This window comes from Octopus sinensis, linkage group LG10 (genome assembly GCF_006345805.1).
Source record: "Octopus sinensis linkage group LG10, ASM634580v1, whole genome shotgun sequence".
NCBI lineage: Eukaryota > Metazoa > Mollusca > Cephalopoda > Octopoda > Octopodidae > Octopus > Octopus sinensis.
This window is the reverse complement of record NC_043006.1, coordinates 78,545,919-78,560,918: the sequence shown is the minus strand read 5'-3', so window position 1 is coordinate 78,560,918 and position 15,000 is coordinate 78,545,919. Positions and strand designations below refer to the sequence as shown.

General features: G+C 35.1%; 1 protein-coding gene across 1 annotated transcript in view; it reads left to right on the top strand.

Annotated features, from left to right (window-relative positions):
• The window catches only part of LOC115216635 (plectin), a 97,831-nt gene that overhangs the window by 24,129 nt on the left and 58,702 nt on the right, over nucleotides 1-15,000 (top strand). The window contains exon 5 of the mRNA XM_036506835.1: nucleotides 12,308-12,361. Within this exon, the coding sequence (XP_036362728.1) occupies nucleotides 12,308-12,361 (54 nt within the window). The remainder of the gene's footprint in view (nucleotides 1-12,307; nucleotides 12,362-15,000) is intronic.

Genomic DNA, 15,000 nt, shown 5'->3' with positions numbered 1-15,000 from the left:
GAATGAACAATGAATATATTTGATAGGGCAAGAAGAAATTTGTGATAATACACTCGTCTCATAAATCTTTATCAGATTTTGTCCTTGACAGTTAGGTGCTATTTTACAGTCCTGAGTCTTTTGTCATAGGCGCAGGCGAGGCTGTGTGGTTAGAAATTTGCTTCTTAACCACGTGGTTCCCGGTTCAGTCCCACAGAGTGGCACTTTGGACAAATGTTTTCTATCGTAGCCCCGGACCGGTTAAATGGTAGACGGTAATTGAAAGAAATCACTCGTATACATGTGTGCATACGTACATGTTTTTATGTGTGTGTGTGTGTGAGCGTGTGCGTGTATGCGCTTGTCCCACACCACCACTGGACAACCGTTGTTAAGTTATTTACCTCTCCATAACTTAGTGGTTCGGCAAATAGAACTCGATTGAATGAGTTCCAGGCTTCCAGGCTTAAAAAAAAAGAAGATAAATACTGGGATTTATTTGTTCAACTAAACCCTTCGAAGCCGCAATCCAGTGACTGAATCAAGCAAAAGATAAAAGTTAAACCTAGAAAACAAAAACAAAAAAAATGGTATTTTATTGAATTTCATCATGAGCTTATTTTTAGTAATATTTTTATAGTTTCATTATGGAATTAAATACTTAGCTTTTCAGTAAAAATTATATTTTATTACCAATTTGTTTTATAATGGGGCGAGGTAGCGCAATCATTTGTGCGCCAGGTTAAATACTTAGCGGTATTTTGCCTGCCGCTACGTTCTGAGTTCAAATTCCGCCGAGGTCGACTTCGCCTTTCATCCTTTCGGGGTCGATTAAATAAGTACCAGTTACGCACTGGAGTCGATAGAATCGACTTAATCCCTTTGTCTGTCCTTGTTTGTCCACTCTATGTTTAGCCCCTTGTGGGTAATAAAGAAATAGGTATTTCGTCTGCCGCTACGTTCTAAGTTCAAATTTCGCCGAGGTCGACTTCGCCTTTCATCCTTTCGAGGTCGATTAAATAAGTACCAGTTACGCAGTGGGGTCGATAGAATCGACTTAATCCGTTTGTCTGTCCTTGTTTGTCCCCTCTATGTTTAGCCCCTTGTGGGTAGTAAAGAAATAGAAATAGGTATTGCCACCTTCTCTATGTTCTGAGTTTATATTCCGCCGAGGTCGACTTTGCCTTTCGTCTCTCAGGGTCGATAAAATAAGTACGAGTTGAGCACTGGGTATGATGTAAACCCCAGTGCTCGACTGGTACTTATTTTATCGACTCCGAAAAGGTGAAAGGCAAAGTCGACTTCGGTGGAATTTGAACTCAAAACATAAAAACGGACGAAATGCCGGGTTACGTTGAGAACAATCTAGATTTCATCGATGGTGTTAAATATGCAAATTTTCATGGCCCTGTACTGCAAGAAACTGTATGCATTAAGGCGACGAGCTGGCAGAATGGTTAGCACGCCGGGCGAAATGCCTAGCGGTATTTCGTCTGAGTTCAAATTCCGCCGAGGTCGACTTTGCCTTTCATCCTTTCGGGGTCGATAAATTAAGTACCAGTTACGCACTGGGGTCGATATAATCGACTTAATCCCTTTGTCTGTCCTTGTTTGTCCACTCTATGTTTGGCTCCTTGTGGGTAATAAAGAAATAGGTATTTCGTCTGCCGCTACGTTCTAAGTTCAAATTTCGCCGAGGTCGACTTTGCCTTTCATCCTTTCGAGGTCGATTAAATAAGTACCAGTTACGAACTGAAATCGATTTAATCGACTTAATCTCTTTGTCTGTCCTTGTTTGTCCACTCTATGTTTAGCCCCTCGTGAGCAATAAAGAAGTAAGAAGCTGCATGCATTTAATTTGTATCATGCAGAAGCGAACGCATTGTGCATAGTGTAATGTGCAAAATATAATACAAAATATAAATGCAAAATGTATAATATATGTAAAAAAAAATCATGTGCAATGTATCACGACCCTTCTCCCAATGACCTAGCACGACTGTGACAAAAGCGACAATTTGGATACTCGTGTCACCGTGTTAAAGTAATTGTGTGTCACCCTGTAGGTATGTTGACATTATTCCATGGCTTTTTCTATGGCTTAAACTTGCAGTAGTGCAATCTTAACCCAGTATTTCGGTTATAGTTATAGCAATCGTTGTAAGGTTTGTTTTGGAGTTCTTATTTTAATGTATATGGGAGCCAGGGTTCTTTTAAAAAGCAAATGTTAAAGTGGGTGCATGATAATTGGAGGGTTGTAGCGGTTATGGTAATGATTGCAATGTAATGGTATACTCGGTTTGTTGTGCCGATATGTGTTGGGATGTGTGATGGCGTGTGAAGGGGAAAGTGTGGTGGTTGAGGAGAAGACCTGGGTTGGATTCGGTATTTGGTACCGTTACGTTGTGAGTTCAAATTCCGCCGAGGTCGACTTTGCCTTTCATCCTTTCGGGGTCGGTCGATAAATTAAGTACCAGTTACGCACTGGGGTCGATGTAATCGATTTAATACCTATGTCTGCCCTTGTTTGTCCCCTCCGTGTTTAGCCCCTTGTGGGTAATAAAGAGATAGGTATTTGGTAGGGATTGGGATAAGCTTGAAGTTTTGTAGTTTAAACAGTTTTGTGTATGTATGAGTATGTGTGTGTGTGAATAATGACAATATCTATCATATACACTGATATTCATATACTTTCACTGACGCATATATAATAAAGACCAGTGTCTAAAGACTGTCGAATATAACTATAATGATGCAGCATTATTCAGTTTACATAAGATATTACTCATCACAGTTTATGCTTTCTCGTTCTCATGAGAAACATGTAATCACATACGAATTTGTTGATGTGACAAATAAAAAAGCTTGATTGATTAAATCCTTTTGTTTTTCTGCGACTAATAATAATCCAGCATGGTTTTATTTGTGAGTTTGTGAGTACCTGTATTTAGAATTGAGTGGTAAATGTGAACTAGACCTGATGATGTATATGTCTATTTTATCATTCATAATCTTCAAAAATATTTTATAACAATATGCAAATAATACTAAAAATATTCGACATAGATGTGTCAATTTTTGGAACGAAAGAGAACAATAGACCAACTTTCAGGTTTCAAACCATGCACTTATTGTTTGTTGGGTGACCGCTTTAATAATTATGCTACTGTGTACCTGCCAATGTATTCCTTCAAAATTAGGCACAATAAATATGTGATAATTAAGACTTGAATCTGTATTTTTGCATGTATGTATGTATGTATGTATGTATGTATGTATGTATGTATGTATGTATGTGTATGTATGTATGTATGTATGCATGTATGTATGTACGCATATATATATATATATATATATATATGTATGTATGTATGCATGTATGTATGTGCGCATGCGTGCATGTGTAGGTATATACGTGCGTATGTATATGCATGCATATACGTATGTATGGATGGATGTATGGATGGATGTATGGATGTATTTATGTATGTGTGCATGTAAGTACGTATGTATTTATCTATCAATCTACATATTCAAATTATACAATAAGGCAATAAACATGTGGTATTGATTACATATATGTGTGTGTGTGTGTGTTGTATGTGTGTGTATGTGTGTCTGTGTGGGTATATATGTATATACGTATATAATATTATAATATATATATATACATATATACATATATATATATATATATATATTATATATAATATATATATATATATATATAATATATTATATATATATATTATATATATATGTATGTATACAACACACACACACACACACCGTCTTGGTAATATGCACATGGAATGTTGCATCATTGCTCATATGTACCACCGGGTCACGCACTGACTCTGACTCTGGGATCATATTACCTTCTGGTCCAGTGTATTCCGATTTTAGCCTGGTGTTGGACCGATAGTGGAGTGCCTGAAATTTCATGGCATTGAACTGCATGTTACTTTTGTTAGCCCATTTGTAGATTTCGTTCAGGTCTTTCTGCAGTTTTATGATGTCCTCTGGGTGCCTAACTGCCTGCGATACTTTATATCTATCAATATACAATATCTATCATATACACTGATATTTATATACTTTCACTGACGCATATATAATAAAGACCAGTGTCTAAAGACTGTCGAATATAACTATAATGAGGCAGCATTATTCAGTTTACATAAGATATTACTCATCACAGTTTATGCTTTCTCGTTCTCATGAGAAACATGTAATCACATACGAATTTGTTGATGTGACAAATAAAAAAACTTGATTGATTAAATCCTTTTGTTTTTCTGCGACTAATAATAATCCAGCATGGTTTTATTTGTGAGTTTGTGAGTACTTGAATTTAGAATTGAGTGGTAAATGTGAACTAGACCTGATGATGTATATGTCTATTTTATCATTCATAATCTTCAAAAATATTTTATAACAATATGCAAATAATACTAAAAATATTCGACATAGATGTGTCAATTTTTGGAACGAAAGAGAACAATAGACCAACTTTCAGGTTTCAAACCATGCACTTATTGTTTGTTGGGTGACCGCTTTAATAATTATGCTACTGTGTACCTGCCAATGTATTCCTTCAAAATTAGGCACAATAAATATGTGATAATTAAGACTTGAATCTGTATGTATGTATGTATGTATGTATGTATGTATGTATGTATGTATGTATGTATGTATGTATGTATGTATGCATGCATGCATGTATGTATGTATGTATGCATGTATGTATGTATGCATGTATATATATATATGTATGTATGTATGTATGTATGTATGCATGTATGTATGTATGCATGTATGTATGTATGCATGTATATATATATATGTATGTATGTATGCATGAATGTATGTGCGCATGCGTGCATGTGTAGGTATGTACGTGCGTATGTATATGCATGCATATACGTATGTATGGATGGATGTATGGATGTATTTATGTATGTGTGCATGTAAGTACGTATGTATTTATCTATCAATCTACATATTCAAATTATACAATAAGGCAATAAACATGTGGTATTGATTATATATATGTGTGTGTGTGTGTGTGTATGTGTGTCTGTGTGGGTATATATGTATATACGTATATATATATATATATATATATATATATATATATATATACAATTAAGGACTGAACACGAAAAGTGGACAGTCAACATGCTAGATATAGACGTCAAATCGCCATTCACCACAAAAGATTATGTTCTCAGATCAAACTCAACACAAAACCATAGCAATAAACAAGTGAAAAATATACGAAATAAATATTTACCCATGTACTAAATTCAGTTTCGGCTGTTATTTTCCGCAAGGAAAACTGCAGCTATTCAGCATGCTGATGATAGCTGCAGTTTTCCTTGCGGAAAATAACAGCCGAAACTGAATTTAGTACATGGGTAAATATTTATTTCGTATATTTTTCACTTGTTTATTGCTATGGTTTTGTGTTGAGTTTGATCTGAGAACATAATCTTTTGTGGTGAATGGCGATTTGACGTCTATATCTAGCATGTTGACTGTCCACTTTTCGTGTTAAGTCCTTATTGGTATATATAAATATTTTAATCTTCGGATTCTTTTTTAATATGCTAGACCACTGGTCTTAATTGATAAATATCAATTTCTACCCTTAATTAATTTTATATATATATATATATATATATATATATATATAATACGTATATACATATATATATATATTATATATATATATATATAATATATATATATATATATATATATATATATGTATATATATGTATCTATATATATATATATATATAATGTATATATATATAATATATATATATATATATACGTATATACATATATATAATATATATATATATATATATAGTATGTATACAAACACACACACACACCGTCTTGGTAATATGCACATGGAATGTTGCATCATTGCTCATATGTACCACCGGGTCACGCACTGACTCTGACTCTGGGATCATATTACCTTCTGGTCCAGTGTATTCCGATTTTAGCCTGGTGTTGGACCGATAGTGGAGTGCCTGAAATTTCATGGCATTGAATTGCATGTTACTTTTGTTAGCCCATTTGTAGATTTCGTTCAGGTCTTTCTGCAGTTTTATGATGTCCTCTGGGTGCCTAACTGCCTGCGATACTTTTGTGTCGTCAGCATAACTGGTCAGATTGGCTGACTACCACGGAAGGCATGTCTGGGAGGGCCACCATAAATAGTAGTGGCTCCAGTACAGTTCCCTGTGGGACTCCGCTGAGAATTGGTAACTCTTGAGTGAGCACCATTGGCTACAACTATCTGATTCCTGCCCTTCAGAAAATCATGCAGCCACTCTCCTAGTTTCCCGGTAATACCAAGGTATCGCAGCTTGTGACATATCATGACATGATCAACCTTGTGGAAAGCTTTGGCAAAGTCGAGGTATATCACGCCTACAGCTGACTGGTTTAGTTGTTGCTTCAGTACCAAGTCAAAGTGCTGCAGCAACTGTGTGAGGCGGCTCCCTCCTAGACAGCAGCCTTGACGCGTGTTCTAGGAACGTGATCAGCCTTTTTCTTACAATGGATTCCATGCGTCCATTGCATTGCATTCCATATATATATATATATATATATATATATTATATATATATATATATTATTTTTTTTTTTTTTTTTTACGGAGATGTACTCGCATAGCAAGTAATTTGATCTGAGATCGTGTGCTGAAACGAAAACAATTGCAGCGTGGAAGGTGTTTGTAAGCCATTTAAGAAACGCACAAAAGCCGTTCGATTCACTTCAACATTTAAGTTTAATTTGTCAAAATATTTTCGTCGCTAAAATCCGAGACCTGTTCACTGACAAAGGATGCAGCACGGACTTTGTCAGTGAACATTAAACTTAAATGTTGAAGTGAATCGAACGGCTTTTGTGTGTTTCTTAAATGGCTTATAAACACCTTCCACGCTGCAATTGTTTATATTATATATATATATATATATATATATATATTTATATATATATATATATTTATATATATATAATATATATATATATATTATATATATAATATATATATATACTTATGCATATATGGGTACAGGAGTGACCAACAGTAAACAACATGAAATACGAAAACAAATGATTTAATTACGCAAATAACGAGAGAAAAAATATGGAAAACAAGACAATACAAAGAATACAAAGAACGACTCTTCATCAGTTGTCGGCTGAGATGGCAATCCAGGGTATCCAACCAGCTGAGATGAAACAATATCTCATGATGAAATATTTCTTGATCATTTAACTCTACTAATTAAGTTGATCTGGTTAGCTTTCCGGGATTAGGGCATGTTCCATTTTAAAAAGGCAAAATGCATTTTGATCGTTAAAAGATGGGTTCTTCTATTTAATAATCTTTTGTTCTGTGGTAACAATTTCTTACGGTGTAGAAGTGTGTAGCTTGAGAATTGGCCTAACAAGAAAACCAAGAACTGCTCTACATGCATGTAGAGAACTGCTCAGCTCTAAATGGAATGACCAGGAAAAAATCATAAAACAACTACGAATACTTTCTCGCAGCCCCTAAAACAACAACAACAACAGAAAAATACAGATTAAAGTAAAAGCCTTTGTCAAGTTTTGTAGTGTCTTGGGAAGGTCATTAAACCAGTTTTAATAACATACGCACTGGTTCAATTCCATTCTTTTATCATTAATCAATTGGTTAAATATCTGACCAGCTAACTCAGCGATCGTGTCTTTAACTAGTTGGTTAAACAGTCAATCGTTCTTTTTTTGTTTTTGCTTTTGTTTGTCAAAGTTTTTTCGTCACCATTCGCAACCTTTCCAGTGACTATTTTTCCCACTTCACTACGGAGGCTACTTTTGCTTGTCAAGTTTATAAAGTCACTAAAATTGAGTTCAGCTGGAAATATCGGATTTTTTCACTTTGACCGACAGATTTTTAAAATAATTTCTTTGTAACTAAACACTTTTAAACTTCGTATACTGGTATACACACACACACACACACACACACACACACACACCACACACATATATATATGTGAGAGAGGGAGAGGGAGAGAGAGAGAGAGAGAGAGAGAGAAAATAGGGGAGAGGGAATCATAACCATTGAATAATTGAACATGATTAACATAAAAAATGTTCCTCTCCTAATACACGCAAAGAGAAATGCGCTCACTCACACACATAAACACAGAGAGAAAGAGAACAAGATAAGCATGAAGATGTCTGGTCTGATGTCAAATACATCAGCAACACTAAATCTAATCCACTAACAAGGCTTTGATCGATCTGGGGTTATATTATGTGACACTTATCCAAGGTGGCATACAGTGGGACTGAACCTGGAACTATGTGACTGTGAAGTAAACTTCTTACCACACAGCCATACCAGCACCTGTTAACCATGCCTGTGTGAGCATGTGTGCATATGTGTGTATGTATGTATATGTATGGAAAGCGGATGCTAAATGATGATGATGATGATGATATATATATATATATATATATATATATATATATCATCATCATCATCATCATTTAGCATCCGCTTTCCATACATATACATACATACACACATATGCACACATGCTCACACAGGCATGGTTAACAGGTGCTGGTATGGCTGTGTGGTAAGAAGTTTACTTCACGGTCACATAGTTCCAGGTTCAGTCCCACTGCATATATATATATATTATATATATATATATATATATATATATATATATATCACTGATTTTTTTCTGTATATAAAGGCTATATCTATTTTGCATGTACACTGTTTATTGGTGTGGGCCATTGGATACTCAGTGGCATTTTATGAAGGATGAGTAATATGTCATGTTGTACGAAACTTGTATTTCAAGTTGGAAGATTGTGTTTGTGCATGCATGCGTGTACGTATATGAGAGGAGTGAGTGCATGTATTAGGTTATAAAAAGATATGCACACACACACACACACTCACACACACACACACGCACACAAAGACACACACATGCACAAGCACACACACAAATACACATACACACAAATACACTCACACACACATACAAGCCTATATACATTGATATATACATATAAAAGCTCACGTCATATATATATATATATATGTGTGTGTGTGTGTGTGTGTGTTTATATATAATATCTATATGTATGTGTCTTTATATATATATATAATATATATATAATATACACACATATATACATGTTTATGCATATGCAAGTGTGTGGATTGGTGCATATGTCTTTGTTTCTGTGCACATGAATGTATGCACCCCTCCACACACATGTACATATATATATATATCACCTTGTATCACCGTGACCGACCAGACTATCAAATGTTGCTACACGTCGCTGGTCACAATGCGCTTCTCATTGTTTTGGCCTTCAAATGACGCCACCCCGCTGGCTTAGCGAGCAGGCCAATATATATATATATGTGTGTGTGTGTGTGTGTGTGTGTATACTGTAAACTAGTGCACCTCTTATTATTGGTGTAAATATGAACTTATTACCTGAGTATAGAAGATAATGTTTCAAAGCAGTTGTTCATAATTATTCGCTTTTCCTTTGGTTTTCAAAGAGATATTCATATCAATAGTGCCGCTGATCACTATGATGGTACAAATATGACGTGTTATACTTTATCTTGTCTGCCTGTCTGTCTGTCTGTCTGTCTGTCTGTCTGACTGATTGTTTGTATGCATGTATCGATGTATGATGGTCCTTTTTACAGTTTTTTATTTCTTTATTGCCCACAAGGGGCTAAACACAGAGAGGACAAACAAGGACAGACAAACGGATGAATTCGATTATATCGACCCCAGTGCGCAACTGGTACTTAATTTATCGACCCCGAAAGGATGAAAGGCAAAGTCAACCTCAGCAGAATTTGAAATCAGAATGTAGTGGCAGATGAAATAACGCTAAGCATTTCGTCCGGTGTACTAATGTTTCTGCTAGCTCACTGCCTTCCTCATTTTTACAGTTTTTATCAACTCAATGCCACAAAGCATTAGTTCACTTGCTAACTCTGACACTCAATAGGAACAAATTTTAAAAAATATGTGGCTGCAAAGTAAACCACTGAATGGGTAAATAGCCCCTTCAGTCATGAATGACCATTTTCTAGGTGCAATCCCTTAGAAAATTCCCCTTCCAAGGTACAAGTCCATGCAAACTGGTTTATCTAAGACCAGCAGTTGTCCATGCATAGTATCCCCCCACCACACACACACACACACACACACACACACTGTACATACCACTGATGTTATCCGAGGGAAAAGGAAAGACCAGTGACACCGCAACCCATTTCTACCGCTGAGTGAACTGAAGCAATATGAAATAAAGTGTCTTGCTCAAGAACACAACACACAGCCTGGGCTAGAAATAGAACTCACTATCTCATGATTGTGAACCTGGTGCTCTTACCACTGAGCCATGAGTCTTCACTAAACCAAAGAGTAATAACATACGCATGTATTTGTGAGTTAATGTGTATATGTAAATGTGTGTGTGTAGGTTTATGGATTTGTCTGCATGATGTATGTATGTATACATATACATACACACACACACACACACATACATATATATATATATATATATTATATATATATATATATATGTATGTATATATATGTATTAATGTATACATTTACATATACATATATATATATATATATATATATATATATATATATGTCTATGTATATATATGTATACCTACATACATACATACACACACACACACACACAATTATATATATATATATATATATATGTAGACACACACACATACTCACACATAAATACATGGGAGGGTACTGAAAAGTCCCTGGCATTATGGATATCGCAAAAGGTTTGGTTGGGGCCCAACCTACCGAGTTCTTTTACAGGACTTGGAAAAACTGAAGGACTGCTGCAATAAGTATGTGAATCTGAGAAAGGAATATGTTGAATAAAATCATAATTATGTGATCCACCCATATTTTCTTTTGCCCAAAGCCAGGAACTTTTCAACACCCACTCATACACATCCAGTGCACTCTGTAAAGTGGTTGCTGTTAGGAAGGACATGTAGCTATAGAAACTATACTACAGATGATATTAGAACAGAACACAGTCATGCAATTCACCAGTTGCCCATCAAACCATCCAATCTAAGCCACCACGGAGGATAGACATTAAATGATATATATATATATATATATATAGGTGTAGGAGTGGCTGTGTGGTAAGTAGCTTGCTTACCAACCATATGGTTCTGGGTTCAGTCCCACTGCATGTCACCTTTGGCAAGTGTCTTCTAATTTAGCCTCAGGCCAACCAAAGCCTTGTGAATGGATTTGGTAGACGGAAACTGAAAGAAGTCCGTCGTATCTATATATATATAAATATATATATATGTGTGTGAGTGTGTGTGTGTGTCGGTGTTTGTCCCCCCAACATCGCTTGACAACCAATGCTGGTGTGTTTACATCCCTGTAACTTAGCAGTTCAGCAAAAGAGACTGATAGAATAAGTACAAGGCTTACAAAGAATAAGTCCTGGAGTGAATTTGCTTGATTAAAGGCAGTGCTCCAACATTGCCACAGTCAAATGACTGAAACAAGTAAAAGAGTAAAACCGTAAGAGATATACACACACACACACACACACATATATTCACACACACACACACACACATATATTCACACACACACTCACTCTCACATATTCATGCGAGTATATATATGTATATATGCATTTATAAATATTATACATACTAATATATATACACTTTGTCACTCACTTTCCTCGTGTATATATTGGTGTGTTATATTTAAAGGTACATATATAGAGAATATATGAGGAGTTTTTGTCTCAACACACACACACACACATGCACGCACACACATACACACACACAAACACACACACACGTCTATAAATAATATACACAGCAATATATACTCTATGTTACTTACTCCCTTCGTTCATGAACACGCATGCATGCACACACAGAGCCTTTTAACTTGAAATACTTGTTTTTCACAAAACTGACATCACACACATCACTCATAAAATAGCGTCAGAGAACCTAGCAATTTATTAGCAAGATTGATATATTTGCTCGTTATGTACATATAAGGAAGCATACTAAAAGCCACCCTGATGTTAAATATTGAAAAAGGCCTAATTTATGCATATATGTCTGCAACAAGTCAATTTTTCTATATTATTATTTTTTTCTGCATTATTTATTTACACATATATATATATCTTGTTTTATCTATTTTAAATATAGGACTCGAAAATTGCTGAAATTAGAGAAGCAACTCGTGCTTTTGACAGCTTAGATGTAAGTATCAATGTTAAATAAAATTTAAACAATTTTAGTTTCATTTATTTAAAATTAAAAGAAGAAATTGTCATGGTTTTTGTCATCTAAATACATACAAAAATGTAAAAAATATTACCGTAAATCCTCGAGTATAGTCCTCCCTTGAGTATAATATGCAGGGGATTTTTAGGGGACTGTACCTCTGAAAAACCTAAACCTTGTGTATAATACGCACCCCTTCTCTAACTTGAGTCAAGGAGGTTTATATAATGTCCTTGGTTTGTCAAAATGTATATGGTAACGTCCTTTATTATTATTGTATATATAACATAATACAAACGTGTAGCTTTTCTGTGCAATATTTTTGCAGAAAATAAAGAAATAACAGTAATAACGTTTAATAAATGTTGCTTACTTCAAGTTATGGATGATTCTTTTATGACTTCATTACTGTCAAGCTTAGCTTAAGGTATTTTTGCACCCGGCATCACAAAATGCATCTGAATAAACATTGCCGGACAGCAAATAGAGACTCGAACATTGCTTAGAAAATAATTTTCAGTTTTAACCTCGTATATAGTATGCACTAGGGATTTTGACCTTTAAATTTTGGGAAAAATGTGGATTATACTCAAGGATTTATGGTACATCTTACTATCAATTTCACTAAACACTGAAATGTAATTTTTATATGTCAATGTGAATTCCAATGAGTTTTCAATGATGACATGTGGCTGCCAATGGGTTAGGCTATTGAATTCAGTGTCATAAGCTATAGATATCAGTCTGTTTTGCTCTACTTTGGTCAGCTGAGAAGGAGTGCTTCTGTAAAGTGGTACTTAGTATTATTAAACTCAAATCTTGCAGATATAAGGTATAAGCAGCCCTTAATTATATAATTTCAATTGTAGTCTGGCTGATTTTCACAGATTTTATTCTGAGGAATATAATTTCTGAGTTTACATCATTAGAATATGACTATCCAGAATCTTTTTTCTTTTTTTATCTGTCTTTGAATGTAAGATTAAAAACATATTGTTGGATACATGGTCATAAACTAATGGATTGGATAGGATGACATATTCCAGTCTGCATCACTTTGCTCCACTTAGCTGAGAAGGAGTGCTTCTGCAGGGTGATACTTGGCAGATTCATCATCATTATCACCATCATAATCATCATCATTTAGCATCTGCTTGCCATGCTGGTATGGGTTAGATGGTTTGACTACAGCTGGTATGCCAGAGAGTTGAACCAGGTTTTAGTCTAATTTGGTATGGTTTCTATGGTTGGATGCCCTTCCTAACACCAACCATTCCAAGAGTGTTGTGTCTTTTATGTGTCACTGGTACAGGTGCCTTTTACATGTCCCTGGCATGCATGCCTTCTGTGTATCACTAGCATGGGAGTCTTTTACATGTCAAAATCTTGTAAGATATCAACAGCCCTTGATGATGTCAGCTGTAATCTGAAGAATGATCTATTTTACAGTTTTTATTTCAAGTGATTTTAGTTTTGAGATTTAGGCATTCGAGTTTGGCCAACCTGAGCCCATCTCTTTATCTATCTTTGAATGTATATGTCAAAAATATTAACTTCAGTATTCGATTGGTACTTATTTTATCAGCCTCAGATAAGTAAATGCAATCTTGTTCCAGGGTAGGATTTGAATTCGGAAAGATAAACACAGATGTGGCTGAGTGGTTCAGAAGCTTGCTTCCAGAATGACATGGTTTTAGCTTCAGTCCAATTGCATGGCAGCCTGAGCAAGGGTCTCAGATTGAAAAAGTGTCAGTGAGAGAGTGTCAGGCTGTGCAAAGCCTTTGTGAGCAGAGTTGTTAGATGAAAACTGAAAGAAACTGTTGTATATGTTTATATACGAATGCATGTGTGTGTGTATATATGTATGTGTGTGTGTGTGTGTGTGTGTGTGTGTGTGTGTACCCTTGTCTAGATAGCATGTGATTGTTTGTAAACAAGCATCACTGTTATACATGTGATGCTGTTTGTTTCGAGTCTTCTGAAGAAAGCATGTCTGGTTATGGGGAAATAATACCTTGCTTAGAAACAAGTGAGGGTTGGTGACTGGAAAAGCATCCAAATCTAGAAAATCTGCTTCAAAAGATTTCATCTGATCCATGCAAGTGTGGAAAAGTAGACATTAAAAGGCTGTTGATGATGATGAATGCTAATGGATATAACAAGATATCACAAGTGATTTCTTTTTTTTATTCATTTCCAATTCTATAAGTATTCTGCCAAATATTTAATTTTGATTATTTAAACCTCAGTATGGTCTATGCAATACAAACATTCAGCACAAAAGACTCTTTGTCAGACTGGCAGAGAAGCAGGAATTCAAATATGTTTGATGTACAGGAATAACTAGTTGTAGGGTTTGCTATAAAGCTTTTCCCACTGACTGATCAAATAGCTTACTATATGTAATTAATGGACTGTGTTATATATATAGGCTATTTATTCAGTATGTGGAATAATTGCAGTAAAATCACAGGAACGGTTGGGTGTTCAGGGAACTTTCACCGCCATTGACACCAAAAGTTTGCTTTTTTATTCTTCTAATATAGACATATTTATTTGATATGCTACTTACAGCAGTAAAATCTCCCTCAAATTACACATTTAAGAAAGGAAGG